The 24083-nt window shown below is 39.4% G+C and overlaps 1 protein-coding gene across 6 annotated transcripts in view; it reads left to right on the forward strand.

Annotated features, from left to right (window-relative positions):
* The window catches only part of SMG7 (SMG7 nonsense mediated mRNA decay factor), an 86229-nt gene that overhangs the window by 59621 nt on the left and 2525 nt on the right, over positions 1–24083 (forward strand). For 2 of the 6 annotated variants that reach the window (XM_069546251.1, XM_069546252.1), the window contains exons 8-22: positions 209–344; positions 4261–4423; positions 4771–4927; positions 7837–7907; positions 9481–9541; positions 10681–10800; positions 11458–11746; positions 16822–16966; positions 17436–17818; positions 18598–18969; positions 19706–19855; positions 21836–21916; positions 22355–22514; positions 23163–23333; positions 23449–23594. In XM_069546251.1, the coding sequence (XP_069402352.1) occupies positions 209–344; positions 4261–4423; positions 4771–4927; positions 7837–7907; positions 9481–9541; positions 10681–10800; positions 11458–11746; positions 16822–16966; positions 17436–17818; positions 18598–18969; positions 19706–19855; positions 21836–21916; positions 22355–22514; positions 23163–23333; positions 23449–23594 (2605 nt within the window). The remainder of the gene's footprint in view (positions 1–208; positions 345–4260; positions 4424–4770; positions 4928–7836; positions 7908–9480; positions 9542–10680; positions 10801–11457; positions 11747–16821; positions 16967–17435; positions 17819–18597; positions 18970–19705; positions 19856–21835; positions 21917–22354; positions 22515–23162; positions 23334–23448; positions 23595–24083) is intronic. The other 4 variants (XM_069546254.1, XM_069546255.1, XM_069546253.1 and 1 more) reach the window with 3 other exon arrangements.

Below are 24083 nucleotides of genomic sequence, written 5' to 3' on the forward strand. Positions count from 1 at the left end.
CAGTCTCTGAATTGTTCCCAGTGGAGTAGTACAGGCTGCTGAGTACTAACTCATCTGAGCATGTTACAGTTGAAAAGTCACTGAGAGCACAATCTGCTCCCTGAGTCACAGGTGCTCAAATAGTGTGTTTTTGCAAATCAAAGTCTCCTGTGAGACGTTTTAGCCATTTTGCTGCTTAAGATTCATGAAAGTTTTTCTTTCATTTCAGCCGGGATGAGGTGAAAACCAAATGGGGTGTTTCTGACTTCATCAAGGCCTTTATTAAATTCCATGGTCATGTGTACCTGAGTAAGAGCTTGGAAAAGTTGAGCCCTCTTCGAGAGAAGTTGGAAGAACAGTTTAAGGTTAGATTTTTTTTAACAGAATTTTTTCTGGTCTAAATGACGAAGCATACAATTTTAGAGGAGACTCACTCCCAGTTTTATGTCATTACTTAATTATGAAATGTTGATAAAACCGAAATTTAAAGCTTGTGAAATTCTGGCAAACCACATTCCTTCAGTTTAAACTGAGGTGCTGTCTATATAAAGAAACACAGCAGACATGTTTTCACTAAGTAGCTGCCATTTGGCAGAAAATATCATAGTGGGAAAAGACAAATTTTCCTCCTTCCCTCTCAGGTCAAGCACCTTTCTTTTCTCAGTTTTGGAAGTCCAGCATTTGATGTTTTCTGTATTTAGGTGTGATTTGGTTGCCTACTTTATTGATAGTAATTCCATTCTGCAGACTGAGCTCATTGTTCTTACTGTGCTTTGATCCCTCAGGATTTGTGATTGACTGAAGGAAAGTAATGAGAATTTCATTCAGCAGGCATGTATTTCACTCATTTGTACAAGGAGATAAAATTAAAGAACCTTTTTTCTAGTTATACGTATGAAAATAATTTTTATTAGTATATTAACTTTGTTTAAATGATGTAGTAAAATATACTATTGGAGGAGTTAAAATTAACTTTTATTTTTAGTTCATTTATTTAACAAACATTTGACTAGTATGTATCAATCACTGTTTTAGTCACTGAAATCAACAGTGAACAAGACAAATAACATATTTCTAGGTTACTTTTGAGTGTCTAGGGGAATTATCTGTAACTGGGAAATTGTCTATGAAGTATTATACAAGTTTCACATTCCAGAGATTGTAGAACTTAGTTAAGAGACAGTAAATTAGCCAGATACAATCAGAAATAGTTTTTATAGATGATCATTTTTTAGTTGATACTTTTTATGTGTAAGAGATTATACCAAGTAACTATAATAGAAATAGCTTGTTTTTAAAATAAGCTTCTAGAGTCCCCTGCTGTTCTCTGCTTCTGTTAGTGACCTATTTAAACTTAGCTCATGATTTATGGGGTTGGGTACATGAAAGAAACAACCAACTTTTTAAAGCCCTAGGCTGTTCAGCCCAGAAAAAACAAATCTAAATATTATTCATTGTTAAGTTTTCAGATACATGAAGGATTATTTTAAAAGAACACATCTTTGTCTTCCTGAGGTCAGAAATAAAATCTTAAAATTTAAATAGAGACCTGTAGGGGGTTACTAAGAGGTCTCTCTTTTGAGAGCTTAAAAGTCAAATTGACAGCCATTTTTCTTGAATGGTTTAGGTGCAGTCTCATTGAATAGCAGGGTGTTGGACCAAATGATCTTTTGAGATTGCTTCCAGCTCTGGTTCTATTCAAGATATACTCCCTAAATGGGGAGGGAGGGGGGACCTACCTTCATAAGATCTTCTTTAAGTCATTCTCGTATAGAATCTAGTCAATTTTGTATTTGGTTCAACCTTAGACACTAATATTGTCTGCAGATATATATTTTTGCATGTGAAGTTCTGGTGGGTGTATATGGGCAATTGCTAAAATAACACTTTAAAGTATTATTCCAACACTCTAAAGTTAAACATAGTATGAGGCAGATCTATTTTAAACCTTAGCCAGTATTGAAATGTCAGAAGAACATTGTTGGAGTGAAATTTTAGCATAGTTGAGTAAGTGTTTCTAAAGGCTTTACAGATAATTAGTATTATCCACATGTAAACCTCAGTGTATCTGTCTTACCAGCAAGTCTTTATCTACTAAGCAGAAACATGTACCAACTTGAGGTCCTTAAGTCCTCATTGGAGGACTTAAAATCTGGGTTTAGGAATTGAGATACAGTGCTTTTATATCTGTTAAATGTGTGCTGTTTCCTAACACTATTTAGTTCAGTATAATCCTTAACTGCTGTTGAAAGTGTCTTTGAGTAACAAAAAGTCAGTCTCGGTTTAATCTGTTACTAAAATGCAATCCACATGTTCTGAAATTACAACTTAATAATTATATATTCCTAAAAGTATGGGTTATTCCTTCACTAAGTGTTTGAGTTCATATTGTATACTCTGCACTGCTCTCACTTCTCTAAGCTCTTAGAGATATAGGGGAAAACACGACGCAGTCTGTACCTTCATGAACTTTCATTATCATTTGCTAGTCCTTGGCTGCTCTCATATGCTATGTTTCTGTACATAAACTAGAAAAAAATTTTTTAATTTTGTTGAGTAGAACATTGCCTTCTAAAATAAATGCCACTGGATTTATAGATACAAGGGATACATTACTATAAATTATACTCATAGAAAAGCACACTTCTTGAAAAAAACAGTATTCTCATGCCAGTATTATGTGTTTGTGTAAAATAGTCAGCTGATCTGTAAAGTTGGATGTAGAGGATGAAAGAAGAGTTTTATGGGAGCACTTGGAAAAGAAATAGCATTTCAGGACATTCAGAGTAAAGGAAAGAAAAATGGTCGATGCCATTCAAACAGGAGTAAGCATTCTTGATGTATATACTGGAAGGACAGATGGCAGGATGATAGGGAGAATAGAGTTAAAGAGAAACAGAACTGTGTTTTTTCCAGTGATAATGTGAAAGATCTTGTTAGTAGAATTATGGAACTTATGGATGTTTCACATTCTTTATGTAAAAAATAAAATCTCAGAATAGGCTGGACACCGGCAGCTATAAATTTCTGGGATGGTAGGGTCTCTTATCACTGCTGGTAGAAGTATAAGTGACATAATCCGTTTCCCATCATAAGGCTAGTGACAGTGAACCCCACTTTCTCCAAAAGTTTTGCCTGGGGAGGGAGGATATTTGGCTGTGGCTGAAGCGTAAGGTGAAACCAGGATGCCATCTCTAATAGCTATCAAGTTTGTTAGGAACTTGTGTTGGAAAACTGTTTTCTATGGGAGTACTCTAAACTGCAGATACTGAGGTAGAAGGATGATGAAGTTAAGGCAGCTGAGAGCGTGCAGGTGAAGCTTTCCTCACAGGGATGCTCAGCAGGTCACTGTGAACACACAGTTCTTAAGTAAAAGAAATGTGGTCGTGAAGGCCGTTGCTTTTCTGATAGAGGAACGTGTCAGTATAATTATTTGTACAAATGCCAGTTCAGTTCAGTTCAGTTGCTCAGTCGTGTCCAACTCTTTGCGACCCCATGAACCGCAGCACACCAGGCCTCCCTGTCCATCACCAGCCCCCGGAGTCCACCGAAATTCATGTCCATTGAGTCGGTGATGCCATCCAGCCTTCTCATCCTCTGTCGTCCCCTTCTCCTGCCCCCAATCTTTCCCAACATCAGGGTCTTTTCAAATGAGTCAGCTCTTCGCATCAGGTGGCCTATAATACTTGTTAATGACTGCTTTGGTTTGTCATTTACCCTATGTTTCAGATACGCTTTTGCTATATATCTCATTTGTAAATAAATTTCTTTAAACGTATCAAGTCTTTGAAAGAGTAAACTTTATGACCAAGTTTGGAAGACATTTGTTATATGCCAAGAGTTCAAAAACATGTGTTTTGCCTCTTTTTACTTGAAATTTTGATTTTCACTATGTGCACCTATTTTGTCGTCATTGGTCCTGGTTTCATATTTTAGTATGTTTCCATCTCTTATAAAACAGCTTCTAATGAATTAAAATGTATACATTTATTAAGAGTCCTCTAAAAAGCTTTTCTCAGATCATATTAAAAAATTACATAGTTTCTTGCAGTAAAAAGTATTGTTAAAAAAAAAAAAACAAACAGCTCTGTGGTGACTGGGTTAAATCTTTTCAAGGCAGAAAGTCAACATGAGAAACATCAGACCACATCATATTCAATTAAAATACTCATCTATAAATGTTACCCTTGTGGTTTAAATGCAGACTGCCAGTTTAATTCTTGTGCTGAAGACAGCTTCAGTTCTTGATAATATATTCAGTATTCCTATCTTCTTTTACAGAGGCTGCTATTCCAGAAAGCTTTCAACTCTCAGCAGTTAGTTCACGTCACTGTCATTAACCTCTTTCAACTTCATCACCTTCGTGACTTTAGCAACGAAACAGAGCAGCATAGTTATAGCCAAGATGAGCAGCTGTGTTGGACACAGTTGCTGGCCCTCTTTAGTGAGTATTAAATCATTTAACTTCCTGTGCCATCTTTTTTGGGAAGCATGAACTTTGACATTTTCATCATTGCAACAAACCATTAGTAACATGAAAAAGTGTTTATTTTGTAATACTGAATCAAGAGGCCTAAACCCTAAGTTCTTTCCTTTTAGCTGCTGACATCCCCCTTATCAACTGTATCTGTGACATTTCTAATGTAGAAAAGAAAATGTCTTTTTAGAAAGAGGCTGTAAGATATTTAAGTGTTAAGTAGCATACAGCCCAAGGCTTGTAGTAATATTTTAATTTGGGCTGGTACGCAGTTTCAAATATCTTATTCTTTGTGCACACATTTTTTCTTCAAGTGTCTTTTCTTGGCATCCTGTGCAAGTGTCCTCTCCAGAACAAGTCTCAGGAGGAATCCTACAATGCCTATCCCCTACCTGCTGTCAAGGTGTCCATGGACTGGCTGAGACTCAGACCCAGGGTGTTTCAGGAGGCAGTGGTGGATGAAAGACAGTAGTAAGTATCTCGGAATTTCACATTAGCTGTGTGCTTTGTTTGTTTGACATCCATAGATATGTAGAAACTGCCATCTAACACAATATTGGAACAGTGGAGGACTTGTATTTTCCACCTACTCTCTAGAAATTGAACTGAAGACTTCTTTGTATGCTTTTCACTTATTTGTTTGAATTCTTCATGGGGGGCACAATCTTAAGGATTTCTGACTTGGTGTGTGTTCCCGCATTCCTGGTTGCCATCCTGGGGAAAAGGCATTTTTCACATTGCAAAATGAAATAGTTTGTTTGTTTCTTATTCATTACAATACACCCCAATTTTCTGTTCAGGAATTGAAGGGAAGAGATTTTTTACTTCTTCCATTCTTTTTTTTAACTAAGCTGTTTGATGTTGACTTTCAGTAACACCCAGTTTGAGTTATATTTGTTCTAAGCATAGAGGATTGGATATTATTTGGGCTTTCATGATTTTCTGTGTAATCTCTACTCAGAATATTCCTGACAGTTCTTAGGAATTATTCATTAGACAGTGACAAATGAAAGCTTTCACTTTACCTTTGGCCATAGGAATAAATGGCCTTCCCTGGTGGCTTATCAGTAAAGAATTCATCTGACAATTCAGGAGCCACAGTTTCAATCCCTGGTCAGAAAGATCCCCTAGAGAAGGAAATGACTACCCACTCCAGTATTCTTGCCTGGAAAAATCCCATTGTCAGAGGAGCCTGGCAGGTTATAGTCCATGGGTTCACTAAAGAGTCAGACATGACTTAGCCCCTAAACAACAATAGAATAAATACTTCCAGTAAGGCTTTGCAGTGAGTGAGAAGCTTCTCTCCTGCATACTTTGATGATGGATATTGGGAGAGTCTGAAATTTCTAATTTGTGGCTCAGCATCTGCATGTTGACCAAAGTCACAACCTGAAAAATGTCCTAGCCACATTCAGGACCCCATGATCCCTCGTACTTTGTGCTCGTCTTACCTCTTCTCCCGTCAAATCTAACTTTAAGCGCCTTCATTTTTGATATTGTCATGAATGGAGTTTAGCAGCATAAGCACAGCATACTACACTTCTCTTTTTTATGCCGAGGTAGCTATTAGTAAGTTATATTTTAGAGAGTGTTTTCTTGCACAGAGTTTTCATTTCTTAACCAGAAGCTATACCTTTTTCCTTCTCATGTGTACTTTAGAACTTGTGTTTGGTTCACTAAGCTGTATTAGTAATGTTATGGAAAAAGCATTGATATTTTTATTTAGTTTTTTTTTGTTCCTATACAGTGAGTGATCTTTTAGGCCCATTCTGTGCATTCCCATTTCTTTCTTTTTTTTTTTTTTTTTAAATTTTATTTTCTCTGTGCCACATAAGTTGCAGGATCTTAGTTCCCCCACCAGTGATTGAAGCTGGGTCACAACAGCAACAGCCCCAAGTCCTAACCACTAGGCTGCCAGGGAGCTCCCTGTGCATTCTTACCGTTGCAAAGGATATTCAACCAGAAGAAACAGCTTTATTTTCAAACTTCTTTCCTTTTTCTACCATATGATTTACTCTTCTCCCTTCCTTCTGTCAGATTTATTGGGATCTTTAGAATTATATCCTTGCAGGTATTTTATTTTATCTTAAAGTATGTTGTTACTCATTTTCCGCTAGTTTGGGGTATTTCTCTAAGACTGAAGATTTTCTTAATGTGTCTGATACATCAAGGTGTAATAATCCTCATATCTTTTAAATGAGGGAAAAAACAATTTTCTGAACTTCAAGTAACCTTCAATTTCTTGCTTTCGACCATTATAATTTTTAGAACTTGTTTTCTTCTATACTTTTTTGAGAACATGTTCTCTTAAACTGATAAGTACATGAAATAGTGATGTATTTTTTTTTCTTTGTAGAAAGCAGAGTTAGACTTAAGTAACCCACAGTGGGGTAAAGCAGTATATCATTAAGTCATTTCTTATACTCTTTTTTTTGTCTGTTTCTTGAGATCTCTTGTTTGTTGCGTAGAGACATTGTTCTAGTCTAGCATTCTTCCTTTTCAACTGTCTCTTAATTCATTATATCCTCAAAAGCTTGTAGCAGACATTTATTCTTCAGTGTTGTTTCTTTATATATTTTTCCTATATTATTCATTTATATATATTTTAAAGTAGCATATTCCTATATTTTAAAGTATACAGCTGTCAGCTTCCAGGTTTTTTCTCTGATGTGATGATGTACATCCAGTCTGTCTATCCTGGGCAACTCACCCTGGGCTTTTAAAATTTTTTTAAAGCCACACTTTTTTACCAACATTTGTGGTTACATATTTCTAGAAAATCTTGTTATTATCTTAAGTAGATTATAATTATTTTTAATATTTTAACTAAGTATTAATATGTTTTTAATATTTTGCAAACTTTGGCAAAGGTTTGGTGTTAGGAGACAGAGGGTAAGGACATTGTAACAATGTGTGAATTTTTTTATATCATAAAGAAAAAGGCATATTTATCACTTTCAGTGTGATTTGACTATGATATAACCACATCCCATGTCACGGATTAAGAACTAGTAATGGATTCCATAACTGATAATGTATGTGAAAAATATAAAAACATAATGTGCTGTTTCTCTGGTCAAAGGTTTCTCAGTAAATATCCATTTTCAATGAATAAAACTGACAAGTCTGTTTTTCTGATTGTTAAATTAGGAACCTGGGGACCGATCTGCAGTAGTAGGTCTCTGTTATGGAAGTTTGGCCCTTCTGGTATATCTTATCTAGACACATTTGTACTTACATTTTAGGAAATCATACAGCATTTAAAATGCTAAACCAAGAGAAAAATACATAGTCTAGGTCCTGTTGGTAACATTTTTATGGCTTATTAGCGTTCTGGTTTCTCATGCAAAAATAAAGTCTGAACTTTGTTTAATTTACAGCATTTGGCCGTGGCTAATTTCTCTTCTGAACAGTTTCCATCCCCATGAAGAAGATCTTTCAAGTACTAATGGTAAGGGCTCCCTCAACCTTGTGTTGCTGACATTGTTCTCCATCACTAACAGTGGGCTTAGTGAAAGTGAAAGTCGCTCAGTGTGTCCGACTGTTTGCGACCCTGTGGACTGTGCAGTCCATAGAATTCTCTAGGCCAGAGTATTGGAGTGGGTAGCCTTTCCCCTTCTCCAGGGAATCTTTCCAACCCAGAGATTGAACCTAGGTCTCCCGCATTGCAGGCGGATTCTTTACCAGCTGAGCCACAAAGGAAGTAAATAGTGGGCTTAAGGCCAGAGAAAAACAAGGTTTTGTTCTTAAGTGTTTAACTTTAAATTCAGTATCTCAGAGGAGACTATGTGCTTTGCATTGGTTAAATGGGTGGAAATAGAGGTAATAATTCTCTTGTAGTTCTCTCAGCTTATTCTCCTGTTCTGCTTCATTTAAATAGGAGTCCAGAGAGTAGTGTTTTCAGATTCTTTCCATCTTCCCTTCTTCCTCATTCTTACTAGTTATTTTTTTGGGAACTAATGTGAACAACATTACTCTGTCAAAATAATACTTGCTTATCAGGACATTTGGGACATATAACACAAGTCCCCCTTAGTTCTCTCATACAGAAATACTCTCTGTACTATTCATGATACTCTATTTTCTTTGAGGCTTTTACTTCTTTGTACATACACATATCTGCATGTGATTGATATCACATCGTTAAAGTTATGCGATATAGTTACAACTTGGACTTCCCTATAGCTCAGAGGTTTAAGAATCTGCCTGTAATACAGGAGACCCAGGTTTGAACCCTGGGTCTGGAAGATCCCCTGGAGAAGGAAATGGCAACCCACCACAATATTCTTGCCTGGAGAATTCCATGGACACAGGAGCCTGGCGGGAAATTTAACAAGATACTGTTAGAATTTTTCTTTGTCATTTAAACATTTTGGAACATGATTTTTTAAAGGCTGCTTAATATTCCATCCTATGGCTATGCCATAATTTATTTAATCATTATCCATTTGCTTAAAACTTTGCCCCATTATAAGTAGCACTGCACTGAACAAACTGTAGTTGATTTAACTCCTTTCTGATTATTTTTCTTCCATTAGATCAGTGCCCCTCAAGCATCATATTTGCAAATGAATCACTGGGGATCTTGTTAAAATGCAGTTTATGATTCCGTAGGTTTGGGATAATGCCCAAGATTCTGTATTTCTTACAAGCTCCTGGGTGATGTAGTGTTGATATTCAGTGCTTTGAGTTAACAAGGAGATAATCTAAACATTGTGATTAATGGATCGAGCTGTGAATTTTTAAGGCTGCTGGGGGAAAAAATAGTCCATCACACACATCCTCCTCAGCCTTGAGTCATAGGTGAATATGAGGGCAATGTCACGAGCTCAGAGGCCACAGGTAGGGGCTTGACAGGTAAGTTATTTTATCACAGTAACTATAAAGAGGAACAGAGAACTATAAGCATTAATCTTTCTTTCTGTCTAGAAAATATTCTTTTTTTAATATAGGAACCAATATCCTGCTGAACAATAATATTTTAATTTAAATGTTTACAAGTATTGATTTCTGCCCTTCTCTAGCAACACCACTTCCAGAGGAGTTTGAGTTACAAGGATTCTTGGCTTTGAGACCTTCTTTCAGGTAGGTGGCCTTTGTCACTGTCTACCTAGAGTATAAAAACGCTTCCTAATGTACTTCTCTACTTAAAAGCTCTCTCCTTACTTAGTCCATTTTTACTCTGCTTCTGCAATTATAAAGTATAGATTTGATGATGTCCCATTACTAGTACAGAAAACTTCAATTTACACATCCCCAGTTGTTAAAATATCTTTTTTATCTCGATGTCCAAAAGCTTAGTTTTTCAGCCATATTTCCTGCGACTTTCACCCCCTTCCCCCTCCAGTAGTTACACGTGTTATACATAAACTGTGACCTGTACTTGAATAACTCTGTATTTTTATTCCTCCAAAACTTTGTTCATGCTGTGCCTGAAACGTTCACATTCCTTTTTCATCCTTCCCTTACTAATCTGTAAGCTCTTAACCGTACCTGTCCAGGTCAGGTATCTCTTATTTTGTGAACCTTTTCAAAGCTCATCAGAAGACAGTAATGTTTCTTTTATAATGCTTCTCTTATTCTTTGCTTAGCTTTTATCTCTTCGGATTAAATCATAATTATTTGTTCCTTAAGGTCGAGAGACTATTTACCTTTGTATCCTCAGTTTCTGGCCTACTGCCTGGAAGTTCTTAGATGCTGCTGCCTTTTTTTTTTTTTTTTTTTAAGATAGCTTAAAGAGAAATTTGAAAAACCCTTATTTTTTAGGTTGACTTACTTTTCTAATGTCAATGAGTTTTTTGCTCTGTACACTTTATGGTATGTGTTAATCTTTTTCTGATTTAGGTTGGACCACCTTGAAGTGAATAGATAATACTGTCTGTTAGAATAGCTATCTCAGAGACTCTAGCATTGCCATGGTTGTTTGAAGTGAGTTACTTACAATGTGAGCTAACTGTTAAATAAAAACTTTATTCTTCTTTTTAAAAAAGTCATTCCTAATAAAACTTTGTGATTTATTTCAACTCCTCCGTGAGAAAGTGAAATATAAATAAAAATATCACATTAATATTGCTTTGTTTCGTGGTATTTACAGTCTTTAAGAGTATAAATAAGTTCCAGCAAATGCAGCTAATTCCAACAAATAGCTAACCTGTATGGGAAAATCTGAAGCCATTGCAGTTCATTAGGTTTAATTTTCTATAATTTGCTTATGTCAATTTTAGGAACTTGGATTTTTCCAAAGGTCATCAGGGTATTACAGGCGACAAAGAGGGTCAGCAACGACAAATACGACAGCAGCGTTTGATCTCTATAGGCAAATGGATTGCAGATAATCAGCCAAGGTATTCCTCATCAGATACATACACATACCCCATATGAGTTTTACACTTGGGTATAAAGCTATTGATTATAAACTCTTAAATCAAAAGGTTGGGAACACAGCATCAGATTATGACCCTAGTGATCTTTAGAATTTCTTTAATCTCTGTCCTCTCATTACACTGCCTCTTTTAGAGGAATTGGCCTTGTCTCCCTTATTTATTATGAGATGCTTCTCCAATTTATAAATGTCTGTATAAATCTTAACTAAATTGTATGTTCACAGTTATGGTGATTTGTGTTGATAAGGGCATGCATGGTGGTCAGTTTCAGTCAAGACAGACCAGGATGACGCTTGTGGCATCTCTGAGCTTCAGTTTTCACACCTAGAAAATAGGAACTTCAAGGACCTAGTCTAGTGTCTTGTGCTGAAACATGCTGAGCAAATGTAACTATACTTACTAGAAAAACGTTAAAAGGGCCTCAGCGTGTGTTGTGGTGATGTGTGGTGGCATAATGAGAATGTGAGTTTCTGCAGAAACTGTTTATGTTCCCCAAATCCACACTATTGCATCCTTCTGTTTCCCACATTTTAAGGCTGTGGGACCCATACAAAGTTCAGCTGTTACTGTTTTTAGATTTATGTTTTTCATATATGGATTTATTTTTACTTTTTTTAGGCTGATTCAGTGTGAAAATGAGGTAGGGAAATTGTTGTTTATCACAGAAATCCCAGAGTTAATACTGGAAGACCCCAGTGAAGCCAAAGAGAACCTCATTCTGCAAGACACAACCATCATAGAGTCCCTGGCAGCTGACGGGAACCCAGGACTGAAATCAGTGCTGTCTACGGGCCGGAATCTAAGCAACAGCTGTGACACAGGAGAGAAACCAGTGGTCACCTTCAAAGAGAACATTAAGCCACGAGAAGCGAACAGAGACCAAGGAAGAAGTTTTCCTCCCAAAGAGGTGAGAAGGACGGTAGCAAAGGAGTAGCTGTGACTAAGAATGACGGAAAGGACGACGAGAGGGAAACAGAGACCAGGAGAGGCAGCCTAGAGACGACGAGAGGGAAACAGAGACCAGGAGAGGCACCCTAGAGACGAGAGGGAAACAGAGACCAGGAGAGGCACCCTGGAAAAGGCGCAGGAAACAGGAAGGCAGAGTGCAGCACTGCAGGTGAGCTGTGCTTGAGCTAGAAAGCAGGTAGAGGAGGCTCCCAAAAGGCGAGAGTTCCTTTCTGTTCCTAAACCCTTGCGAAGTGGCTGTTCCGGAAGCTTCAGTGCACTCTAAGAAGGCTGCATACCAAGGTAATAGGAAGAACTGTGGTAGATCGATACTCTTGTCAGTTCACAGAAATTGTAATATGAATGAAAAAATCCTAACCTGATTGGACATCTTTGTCAGTTCTCTCCAGTTTAAGTGGTAGGAAATGAGACCAGTTGCAGAGCTCTCAATTTCACAAATAATTACATTTTCTTTGGGAGCTATAACTGCCATTTTTTAAAAATTTGAGATATTTATAGATCCCACATAACTGAGTATGTTAAGGCTTACACAGTGGTGTTTCGTTGTTTTTTTTTTTTTTTCCCCCAGATTCACTCTACAAAATGAAATACATTTTTGGAAAAAGATTTTCCTTGACATTTCTATCTGCCCCAGCCAGTAGCATTGTATAACCTTAGTGTTATCCTGACTCATGGGAATTTGTAAAGCAAGAATCCAAGTCTCCTGCTGGGGAAAGATAAACACTACTCAGTTATTTGTGACTTGTGTTTATATATATATATGTGTGTGTGTATGTATCTTTCCAAAGAGATACAGATGATTTCATATAAACAGAAAAAGGTCTTTACTCTGTGCTGGTCTTATTAATACCACCAATGTTTGTAGCCATTTGATTCATTAACACATTTTGGCAAATTATTTATTTACAGTAGGCATGAGGAATCTTACATTTTTGAAAGCTGCCTTCAGATGAAAAATATCTACAGTGTATTTTCCTTATAAGGTTTTTTTGGGGAAAGGACATAATAGTTCCATTTTAATATTAATAGTAGGGGGAGAAACAGAGAAAAACATGGTAGAAATTGAGGAAAGGCACAGAGACACTGAGAGGTGTTGGGGAAAGGCAAGGGACAAACGCCGAAAGAACTATAAAGCCAGAAATCAGTGTTTTGGGGGTAAAGAGTTCAGCTGTTTCCTGCCTGCTCTGCCTTCATTCTCTGAAGCTGCCTCCCAGAAAGGTCCAGGAAAATGAAATCTCTTCCAGTCTCACATCAATTTGAAATCTGAGTATCTGTGATTAAAGAAAGCCTGACAGTAATCAGTGTATCACCGCCCTCTGTACCTCATCCTAAGTTTTCTATTAAATGCTGCCGGTTTTCCTCATTTTACTCATCTTTATATTGCTTGAGCAGTGCATATGGCATCTGCTTCTCTAGTGCTGCGTGTAGGATCTCAGGCCTGATTTTTTGCTACTGAAAGTATCCTCATTTATTCTGGGGGTGGTAGCGTTGCAAGGTGGAGGGTGGGTGCTTGACTGATACCTTTAAAGCCTCTGGATGAAGTTACCCTGAGGGCCAAAGTGTCTCATCTGTGAGCTAGCGCTGATTATCAATCCATGTATGTTCTTAATGAATTAGAGAATACATGGCCCTGGGGCTGACAGCATTGGCTTAAGAAAATAGGCAACTGCTTCACCCTTTTGGCATTGGGTGTCTCATTTATAAAAGAAATGATTCTCAGTCCTCTTCCATATTTCGTACTTCTGTGATTTTGTGAAAGCAAAAAAACTATACGAGTAAAACTAAGCCCTTACAGCTTTTTGAGGTATTTAAGTAATTTGATTTTCCCATTTTTAATTTAGGTGAAGTGAATAAGCATGTCAGTTCAGTTCAGTTCAGTTCACTCGCTCAGTCGTGTCCGACTCTTTGCAAACCCATGAATCGCAGCACACCAGGCCTCTCTATCCATCACCAACTCCTGGAGTTCACTCAGACTCACGTGCATCGAGTCCGTGATGCCATTCAGCCATCTCATCCTCGGTCGTCCCCTTCTCCTCCTGCCCCCAATTCCTCCCAGCATCAGAGTCTTTTCCAATGAGTCAACTCGTGGCATGAGGTGGCCAAAGTACTGGAGTTTCAGCTTTAGCATCATTCCTTCCAAAGAAATCCCAGGACTGATCTCCTTCAGAATGGACTGGTTGGATCTCCTTGCAGTCCAAGGGACTCTCAAGAGTCTTCTCCAACACCACAGTTCAAAAGCATCAATTCTTCAGTGCTCAGCCTTCTTCACAGTCCAACTCTCACATCCATACATGACCACAGGAAAAACCATAGCCTTGACTAGACGGACCTTAGTTGGCAAAGTAATGTCTCTGCTTTTGAATATGCTGTCTAGGTTGGTCATAACTTTTCTTCCAAGGAGTAAGCGTCTTTTAATTTCATGGCTGCAGTCACCATCTGCAGTGATTTTGGAGCCCAAAAACATAAAGTCTGACACTGTTTCCACTGTTTCCCCATCTATTCCCCATGAAGTGATGGGACCAGATGCCATGATAGTCATTTTCTGAATGTTGAGCTTTAAGCCAACTTTTTCACTCTCCTCATTTACTTTCAAGTGAAGCTCCTCTTCACTTTCTGTCATAAGGGTGGTGTCATCTGCATATCTGAGGTTATTGATATCTCCCGGCAATCCTGATTCCAGCTTGTGTTTCTTCCAGTCCAGCGTTTCTCATGATGTACTCTGCATAGAAGTTAAATAAGCACGGTGACAACATACAGCCTTGATGCACTCCTTTTCCTATTTGGAACCAGTCTGTTGTTCCATGTCCAGTTCTAACTGTTGTTTCCTGACCTGCATACAGATTTCTCAAGAGGCAGGTCAGGTGGTCCCATCTCTTTAAGAATTTTCCACAGTTGATTGTGATCCACACAGTCAAAGGCTTTGGCATAGTCAATAAAGCAGAAATAGATGTTTTTCTGGAACTCTCTTGCTTTTTCCATGATCCAGCGGATGTTGGCAATTTTCTCTGGTTCCTCTGCCTTTTCTAAAACCAGCTTGAACATCAGGAAGTTCACGGTTCACATATTGTTAAAGCTTGGCTTGGAGAATTTTGAGCATTACTTTACTAGCATGTGAGATGAGTGCAATTGTTCAGTAGTTTGAGCATTCTTTGGCATTGCCTTTCTTTGGCCTGCTGAGTTTTCCAAATTTGCTGGCATATTGAGTGCAGCACTTTCACAACATCATCTTTCAGGATTTGAAATAGCTCAACTGGAATTTCATCACCTCCACTAGCTTTGTTCATAGTGATGCTTTCTAAGGCCCACTTGACTTCACATTCCAGGATGTCTGGCTCTAGATGAGTGATCACACCATCGTGATTATCTGGGTCGTGAAGATCTTTTTTGTATAGTTCTTCTGTGTATTCTTGCCACCTCTTCTTAATATCTTCTGCTTCTGTTAGGTCCATACAATTTCTGTCCTTTATTGAGCCCATCTTTGCATGGGTCCCTTGGTATCTCTAATTTTTTTGAAGAGATCTTTAGTCTTCCCTATTCTGTTGTTTTCCTCTATTTCTTTGCATTGATCGCTGAGGAAGGCTTTCTTATCTCTTCTTGCTATTCTTTGCAACTCTGCATTCAGATGCTTATATCTTTCCTTTTCTCCTTTGCTTTTTGCTTCTCTTCTTTTCACAGCTATTTGTAAGGCCTCCCCAGACAGCCATTTTGCTTTTTTGCATTTCTTTTCCATGGGGATGGTCTTGATCCCTGTCTCCTGTACAGTGTCACCAACCTCATTCCGTAGTTCATCAGGCACTCTGTCTATCAGATCTAGGCCCTTAAATCTATTTCTCACTTCCACAGTATAATCATAAGGGATTTGATTGAGGTCATACCTGAATGGTCTAGCCATTTTCCCTACTTTCTTCAATTTAAGCCTGAATTTGGTAATAAGGAGTTCATGATCTGAGCCACAGTCAGCTCCCAGTCTTGTTTTTGCTGACTGTATAGAGCTTGTCCATCTTTGGCTGCAAAGAATATAATCAGTCTGATTTCAGTGTTGACCATCTGGTGATGTCCATCTGTAGAGTCTTCTCTTGTGTTGTTGGAAGAGGGTGTTTGCTATGACCAGCGCATTTTCTTGGCAAAACTCTATTAGTCCTTGCCCTGCTTCATTCCATATTCCGAGGCCAAATTTGCTGGTTACTCCAGGTGTTTCTTGAGTTCCTACTTTTGCATTCCAGTCCCCTATAATGAAAAGGACATCTTTTTTGGGTGTTAGTTCTACAAGGTCTTGTAGGTCTTCATAGAACTGTTCAACTTCAGCTTCTTCAGCATTACTGGTTGGGGCATAGACTTGGGTTACGGTGATATTGAATAGTTTGCCTTGGAGACGAACAGAGATCATTCTATCGTTTTTGAGATTGCATCCAGGTACTGCATTTCAGACTCTTTTGCTGACCATGATGGCTAGTCCATTTCTTCTGAGGGATTCCTGCCCGCAGTAATAGATATAATGGTCATCTTGAGTTAAATTCACCCATTCCAGTCCATTTTAGTTCGTTGATTCCTAGAATGTCGATGTTCACTCTTGCCATCTCTTGTTTGACCACTTCCAATTTGCCTTGATTCATGGACCTCACATTCCAGGTTCCTATGCAGTATTGCTCTTTGCAGCATCGGACTTTGTTTCTGTCACCAGTCACATCCACAGCTGGCTATTGTTTTTGCTTTGGCTCTATCCCTTCTTTCTTCCTGGAGTTATATCTCCACTGATCTCCAGTAGCATATTGGACACCTACTGACCTGGGGAGTTCCTCATTCAGTATCCTATTATTTTGCCTTTTCATACTGTTCATGGGGTTCTCAAGGCAAGAATACTGAAGTGCTTTGCCATTACCTTCTCCAGTGAACCAAGCATGTACTTTACTTTTTTTTTAACATAGGGTTTTAAATCCTTTGTTAGAGTAGGTGCTGCTTTCTGTCTCATTTGAGTTTCAGATTATTATAGATAGTCTTGCTTCTGGTTGGTCATAGGTAAAATCTCAGACAGAGTTAAGAAAGACTCCAGTGTCTGAAGCCAGGAAAACACCTGTAACTCAAACCCCAAGTCAAGCAAGTAACTCCCAGTTCATCCCCATTCATCACCCTGGAGCCTTCCCTCCTCTTCCCAGCCGGCCAGGTAAATACATGTTTTGTAATGTCTTCTGCTGAATTATGTCTGTGTAGGAGTTTCTGTTCACCTGTTGAGAAATTCTAGACTCTGAAGGACATTACTAAACCCTTAATATTAGAAGGTATAAGGTTGTTCTCTTTTCCCTAATGTTTCAGTTATTTTTGAGTCATTTACCTGTAGTTTCTGTGCAAGTGCATGCTTGTTATTATGAAGGAATGCCTGTCACCAAACATGGCATCTGAGAAACCTTTAGGACATTCCAGTTGCCTCAATGGATAGAAGTAGCAGGCAGTAATCTGTATTTAATTCTCGAAATCAGGTTAAAGGTTGACAGTTGAGTCTTACTTGATGGTTGATCCCTGTTTTTCATGATTTATTAGACAACCTCTTCTCCACCCCAGCCCCAAATGACTAATTTTTGTCTTTCGTTTGCTAAGTTTCCTTAGAACTAAAACGATGTTCTTCTATTTTGAAGGGTTCCCGCCCCCAACATATGTTATCCCCCCTCCTGTGGCATTTTCTATGGGCTCAGGTTACACCTTCCCAGCTGGTGTTTCTGTCCCAGGAACCTTCCTTCAGCCTGCAGCTCACTCTCCAGCAGGAAACCAGGTGCAAGCTGGGAAACAGTCCCACATCCCTTACAGCCAGCAGCGGCCCTCTGGACCAGGGCCCGTGACCCAGGGACCCCAGCAGCCTCAGCCGCCGTCCCAGCAGCCCCTCCCACCTCTCCCCGCTCCGCCAGCAGCACAGACTGCAAGCCAGCTGCAGGTTCAAGCTCTAGCTCAGCAGCAGCAGTCCCCTACAAAAGCTGTGCCGGCTTTGGGGAAAAGTCCTCCTCACCACTCTGGATTCCAGCAGGTGAGTTACAGTTGTGTGTACTTCCAGCTGAGGTGAGGAGAGGAGCACCTGAAATCATTCAGTGTCAAGTTAATTAAAAATACTAGTTAATCCATAGAGAGCTAATGGGAAGTTGCTTTATGACACAAGGAGCTCAACCCGGGGAGGGTGGAATGGGGTGGGGCAAGGGTGGGATGTGGGAGGGAGGGGATGTATGTATACCTGCGGCTGATTCACGTTGTTGTATGGCAGAAAGCAATACAACATTGTAATGCAGTTATCCTCCAATTTAAAAAAAGAAAGTAAGCCTTCAGCTACTTTTTGCTTAGACTTATCATGATTATGGGAACATAAAAGTCTTTGCTGTTTAGGAAGGTTCAGTTGTTCTTTTTACTTTTGTAAAGGAGAATAGTTAGTACCTACCATACTTTGCTGCTACTGCTTGTCAGCTTTATAGAAAGGGATTTTCTGAAAATTATTTTCCATATTTAAAGCTGAACTACAGAAGGGAAACAGACTCGTGCTCGTGATGAGATGGTAAGAGAACTGTGGCGCCAGTCTCCAGTCTCACCATCCTGCAGCACGCGGAGCAGAAGGGGAAATGGGGAGAGAACATGAACTCAGTGCCCTTAATTTGTTCCCCCAAAGCTCTGTGTATTGAAAACCCTAAAGAAAAAACAAGCCTGCGTGACCCAGAGTTTTGTTGGTGGTAAAATCTCTCAAGTTCTCTCTGTGAGTCCTGAGTGAAGTAACATTGCATTTTATCCTCATCTTGGTGAACCAGGCATCTCTTTTTTTAGTATCAACAGGCAGATGCCTCCAAACAGCTGTGGAATCCCCCTCAGGTTCAAGGCCCATTAGGGAAAATCATGCCTGTGAAACAGCCCTACTACCTTCAAACCCAAGACCCCATAAAACTGTTTGAGCCGTCGTTGCAACCTCCTGTAAGGCAGCAGCAGCCTCTTGAGAAAACGATGAAGCCTTTCCCCATGGAGCCATATAACCACAACCCCTCAGAAGTCAAGATCCCGGAGTTCTACTGGGATTCTTCCTACAGCGCTGCTGATAACAGAGCTGTGATGGCGCAGCAAGCCAGTGTGGACCGCAGGGGCAAACGGTCCCCGGGAGTCTTCCGTCCAGAGCAGGACCCTGCGCCCAGGATGCCGTTTGAGGTGCGTGTCCTTCCCTGTCTCCAGGCACTTCAGAGGTCTCAGCTAGATGTTCAAAGGTCCCTCTGATCTCGTTAGTGTGACAGAACGCCACTGAGTAAGTGGGTGCAGCTCTTGGCACCCTCTTCACACCACATAGATTTGGGGAAGCTGAAGAACACCATTCCTGACGTTGAACTTGACGGTCTGGCAGAGAGGACCATGTGCAGAAATCTCTAAGGCAGCACATTAGAGAATTCTGAGACGAAGCTCCTCAGTTGGGCTGGGTCATCTAAGTTTAAAAGTAGGGTTACTGCATATTTAAGCAAGTGGCTTTCTGAGGAACAAATTTAGCCTGTCATCTTTGACGGTGGAGTTCCCTGTCTTTGCCCTTTTTACTCATGAGAAACAGGTGTGTGTTGGGAATTTTTTTAAAAAGCTGTCTCTCTGTTAGCCCCAGATAACACTGGCCTCTCTGCTCCCTTGCGCTGCTTCACTGGCTGTCCACCTTAGCCTTTCGTGTTCTGCTCTGCTTGTCACTGTCTTTACTTCTTTCTGGTGTCTTGATCTTTCCTTCTCATTGTCCTTGTGTCAGTTTGCTTTGGTGTTTCGAAGCCTTTTCCTCTTTGCATAATTCTCTTACTGTTCCTTACAGCTTCCTCCTTGACTTTAGCTGCCTTCATCTCCCTAATGATGCTACTACTCCGCTGTGCTTTTGTCATCCCTTATTGCATCTCACTGTGATCCTTTCTGTCACTAGGACCCCAAAGGCTCCCCTCTGCTTCCTCCGGACCTGTTAAAGAGTCTGGCTGCCTTGGAGGAAGAGGAAGAGCTGATTTTTTCTAACCCTCCTGATCTTTACCCAGCTCTGCTGGGGCCTCTCGCCTCTCTTCCTGGACGAAGCCTCTTTGTATGTATTTGATGTAATTCTTTTTCTTGCTGCAACCCCTACCTTTTCTTCTGAGATTTTGTAGTAGAATAGGTAGTTTCTTCTTTCTAGGGCTTTCCTTTTTTAACAGAATTTTAAAGCTTATTTCCTGATTGCCCAAACTAACATTCACATGACAGTAAAATGTGGCAAAACTTCGTCCCATAGTTTCCCCAAATCTTGTAGCTTTGTAATATATGTTATCCAGAAAGCATCCTGCAGGGCTGGGCACACACAAGATGTAATGCTGGGAAATTAACTTCCTTTTCAGGTGTCATTTCCACCTGGACCCAGGAATTTTAGGTGTCATTTAATCTGGCTTAGGAACAGTGAGATTTTTCCTCATGTATTCAAAATATGAAATGAAATAATGTTCCAGATGTTTTACTGAATAAAAAGATTCTAGATTGATTTTACTAAACAGTAAGTGGTTCTTTTGTTTGGTTAACTAAAAGCCCTGATCTAAATTCAGAGCCAGATTTGTAATATGAAGAGGACTCAATTTTAAAACATGATTGGAGTACCATCAATGAGTGAGCACAGAGATAAGGTCTAAGAATTGATTAGTAGTATCTTTTAAAAATAATCTTCTATATCCAGTCTGCATTTCAAAGGATGCCATTATTTACATGTTTTACTGAGGTCGGGAACTGCAAGAAAGATGTATGCTATGAGGTTTTTTTTTCCCCTTCCCTGCTTCTTAATAAAGCGTAAAACATTTTTGAGTTCCACTTTCTTGCTGATTCTTTCCCATAAACACAGGGTAAGAAAACGTTGACAAGACTAAAGTATACTGATTTTAGTGTTAGAAAAAAAGCTTAATGGCTCTCCTGACAGAAACTGCCATCTCTAGCACTTGAAGTTCCCTTAAGAATTTTTCTGAGTGAGTGGCCCCAAGACCTCCCACTCCCCACCCTCCCCAAATTAGCAGAAATAAAAGACCCCCTAGACACCCGATAGTAGTAGTGTGGTGACAGTGCCTGGAGGTCGTGGCCAGCCCAGCTGCTAAACTGTAGATTCTGCCTCTTTGCCTTTCTTGCTGTTGTGGTTTTGTTTTGGCTGGGTGGCTTAAGGGCCTAGGGGCAGAGCGCCTTTCTGTTCACTTGTTTCCTAATCCCTTAATTCTTGTTGTGCTTACCTTCTCCGTTGGAAATGAACCTAATGGTGAAACAAGAGGGGTGGGGGGGGCGGGGAATTGCTTTTAGTGGGGTTTTGTCATGTTAAAAAAAAAAAAAGCACCTTAACTATAACCCTTCCTACATTTAACATCATTACTGATGTCGTGTGTGACAGTGCCGTGCATGTAGCAAGTCTTTAATAAATGCTTTGTTGACCAACAGTTCAGTGATAGTGAGCATCAGAGATTCAGCTTTTTTTTTTTTTAACCAATGAGTTTCTTAAGGACCAATAAATGTAAACTTGACTTCAGCAAGTGTTTGAATACATACCATAGAGTTGCTTAGGAACCATGCTAACAAAGCCAGTTGTCAGATGACTCTAAAGGCTTTTTTAAAGTCATTAATGCCTGTGTTTTAAGATTCTAGCAAGGGGGGAAGAAATTAGGAAGAAAACAGTGTTTGATCAGTTCAGCGTCTTGTTTTGAGAGCATTTTAAATGCAGCTAGTGACAAAGGGATTCCTGAGGTTCTTACCTAGTGAATACTCAGTACTGCCAGTTTCCAGGGTCCCTGCCAGGATCTCTGTGCTTAAGTTAGAAGTACTGATCATGAGGGTTCTGTCTGACTCACCTGTGATGACTGGCCCTTAGCAGGACCATGGTATTAATAAAAAGTAATCCGAGTTGAATTGATACTTTCTAAGCTTTAATTTGTACAAGAGAGATGAATACAGGTATTCTCAAATTGTGATCCTTTATTTTGCTTGTCTGGTATCTTAAAATTAGTACTAAGAAAATGGAAAGCATAATTTAACTATCTTTTGTTTTCCCTCTGGGACTATGAAGAAATCCTTATTGGAGAAGCCCTCAGAGCTCATGTCACATTCATCTTCTTTCCTGTCTCTCACCGGATTCTCCCTCAATCAGGTGCGTAAACAGTGAGGCATCCTGCTGTGGGCTAGCAGTTTCTTTCCCAGTCTGTCTCAATAAATCTGTTTTTCTCTTTCCTTTCTCTTCCATATATTGGTATTTTCCAGGTATCTGATTTTACCCCCTGCCCCCTCCCCCCGCTTTGATTAGGGTATACTGGAGACTTTTGTAAGTTTGAAATGGGGCTCTCTTGTTCAGCCAAGTAAATTATTCATACTGTTTAACCTGAGCGGTTTACATAGAACAGGATAAAGGGTGGGGGAAAGTAAAAAGCAAATGAATAAAAATAGGAAAACTGAAAGAAACAGAAGTAAAAGCCTTCAAAAGTTTGTCTTGCAAAGAAAGTCTTAAGATCTGTCAAGCATCCACATGCATGAACACTACATTTTCTTTCATTGGAGTGAGTCTGTTAACTTGGTGGTCGCTGTCTTTCAGGAACGATACCCAAATAACAGTGTGTTCAATGAGGTATACGGGAAAAACCTGACACCCAGCTCCAAAGCAGAATTTAATCCCTCAGTGGCTTCCCAGGAAACATCATTGTACTCCCTTTTTGAAGGGACTCCATGGTCTCCATCTCTTCCTGCCAGTTCAGGTATTGACTAGTCTTTAAATTATAGACTTTGCATTATTACCCATACACTTGAAAGATAGTGTGGTTTGGTAATTTTATGTACTTGGTGGTTTTTGTCTATGACTTTTGTTGTTGTCGTTTGTATTTGTTTTTAAAGTAACTTCTGAAGGAAAATGGGGTGTAAAAAAGCCTGGTGAGCTGGTTCACATAATAAATGCCATTAAAAAAAGCTCTTTTACATTCTCAGTAATGAGCACAGTTGTAAGGGAGAAAAATACGAGTTTTATCTTAAGGTTTGCAGCTGTTTTTTAGTTTTATTTGGGTAGATATTCATTCTTTGCAGGAAAATTCTTAAGGTTAGGCAATTCTGCCCTGATAGAGAAGACCAGTATATACTTATCTGAAACAGGCACACCAAAACAATGCATACGTTTGACAAAACTGTCTACGTTTTTATTTTTAAGGTAAGGAACGTGCCTTAGACATGTACAGTAATACAGACTAGTACATCTGGCAGGGTCCCTCTGGGGGCCTTAATTTTGCCTTTCTCCCAAAACCCTGTGGTTATTTTTAAGAGAATTTAAGTGATCAAATCTACCGGAAACTTTCATTCTTGGTATGTTTGTGAAACATTTCTATTTAATGCCTTGCGTTGCTGTTATTCAATAGATCATTCAACACCAGCCAGCCAGTCTCCTCATTCCTCCAACCCAAGCAGCCTGCCAAGCTCCCCTCCAACACACAACCACAATTCTGTCCCTTTCTCCAATTTTGGACCCATTGGGACTCCAGATAACAGGGATAGGAGAACTGCAGACCGGTGGAAAACTGATAAGCCAGGTGAGAGCCAGTCTTCATTGCTTAGCAGAAGTGAACTGACTGACTTTGTGTCCTTCCTGGACCTTTGGCAGTGAAAGAACATCTTCTTGAATTATTCTTTTCTCTTCATTCCTAGCCATGGGTGGGTTTGGCATCGATTATCTCTCAGCAGCATCATCCTCTGAGAGCAGTTGGCATCAGGCCAGCACTCCAAGTGGCTCCTGGACAGGCCATGGCCCATCCATGGAGGATTCCTCTGCTGTCCTCATGGAGAGCCTAAAGGTGAGTGGATCAGGAACAAGAACCATATGAAATGTCTCTGCATTCATTCACATAAGTAGCTAGTCTTATTCCTAAGGCCCTTAGGATTGTTTGATTCATACTATATATCTGGCAAAGTCTTCAAAGCATGATCTGCATTATAAGATTCTTTAAAAGGATTTTTTTTTTTTTTTTTTTAATTTTTGGATTCACTAGTGATAAACCAGTATCCTCCGGGGGACAGACATGAAGGTTTTAGTTGGATTCTAAGATTAAGAAAATTCTGACTCATCTTGAAATATTTTCTTTACTCCTTTTCTGAACAAGTAAAAGAAGGATAGTCAGTGTCTGTTCTCACATGGAGCTGAATTTTAGTAAAAAGACTTTATAGAAAACATACTTTCACCTTTTCTGGTTTAAAATGATCTTAATGAGAACTAACTAACTAGTCTTGAAGGACCTGGTCTTACAGCAACTCCTTGTAATAGCTGGATTTTTTCAATGTTTGGG

Source organism: Ovis canadensis, chromosome 12 (genome assembly GCF_042477335.2).
Source record: "Ovis canadensis isolate MfBH-ARS-UI-01 breed Bighorn chromosome 12, ARS-UI_OviCan_v2, whole genome shotgun sequence".
NCBI lineage: Eukaryota > Metazoa > Chordata > Mammalia > Artiodactyla > Bovidae > Ovis > Ovis canadensis.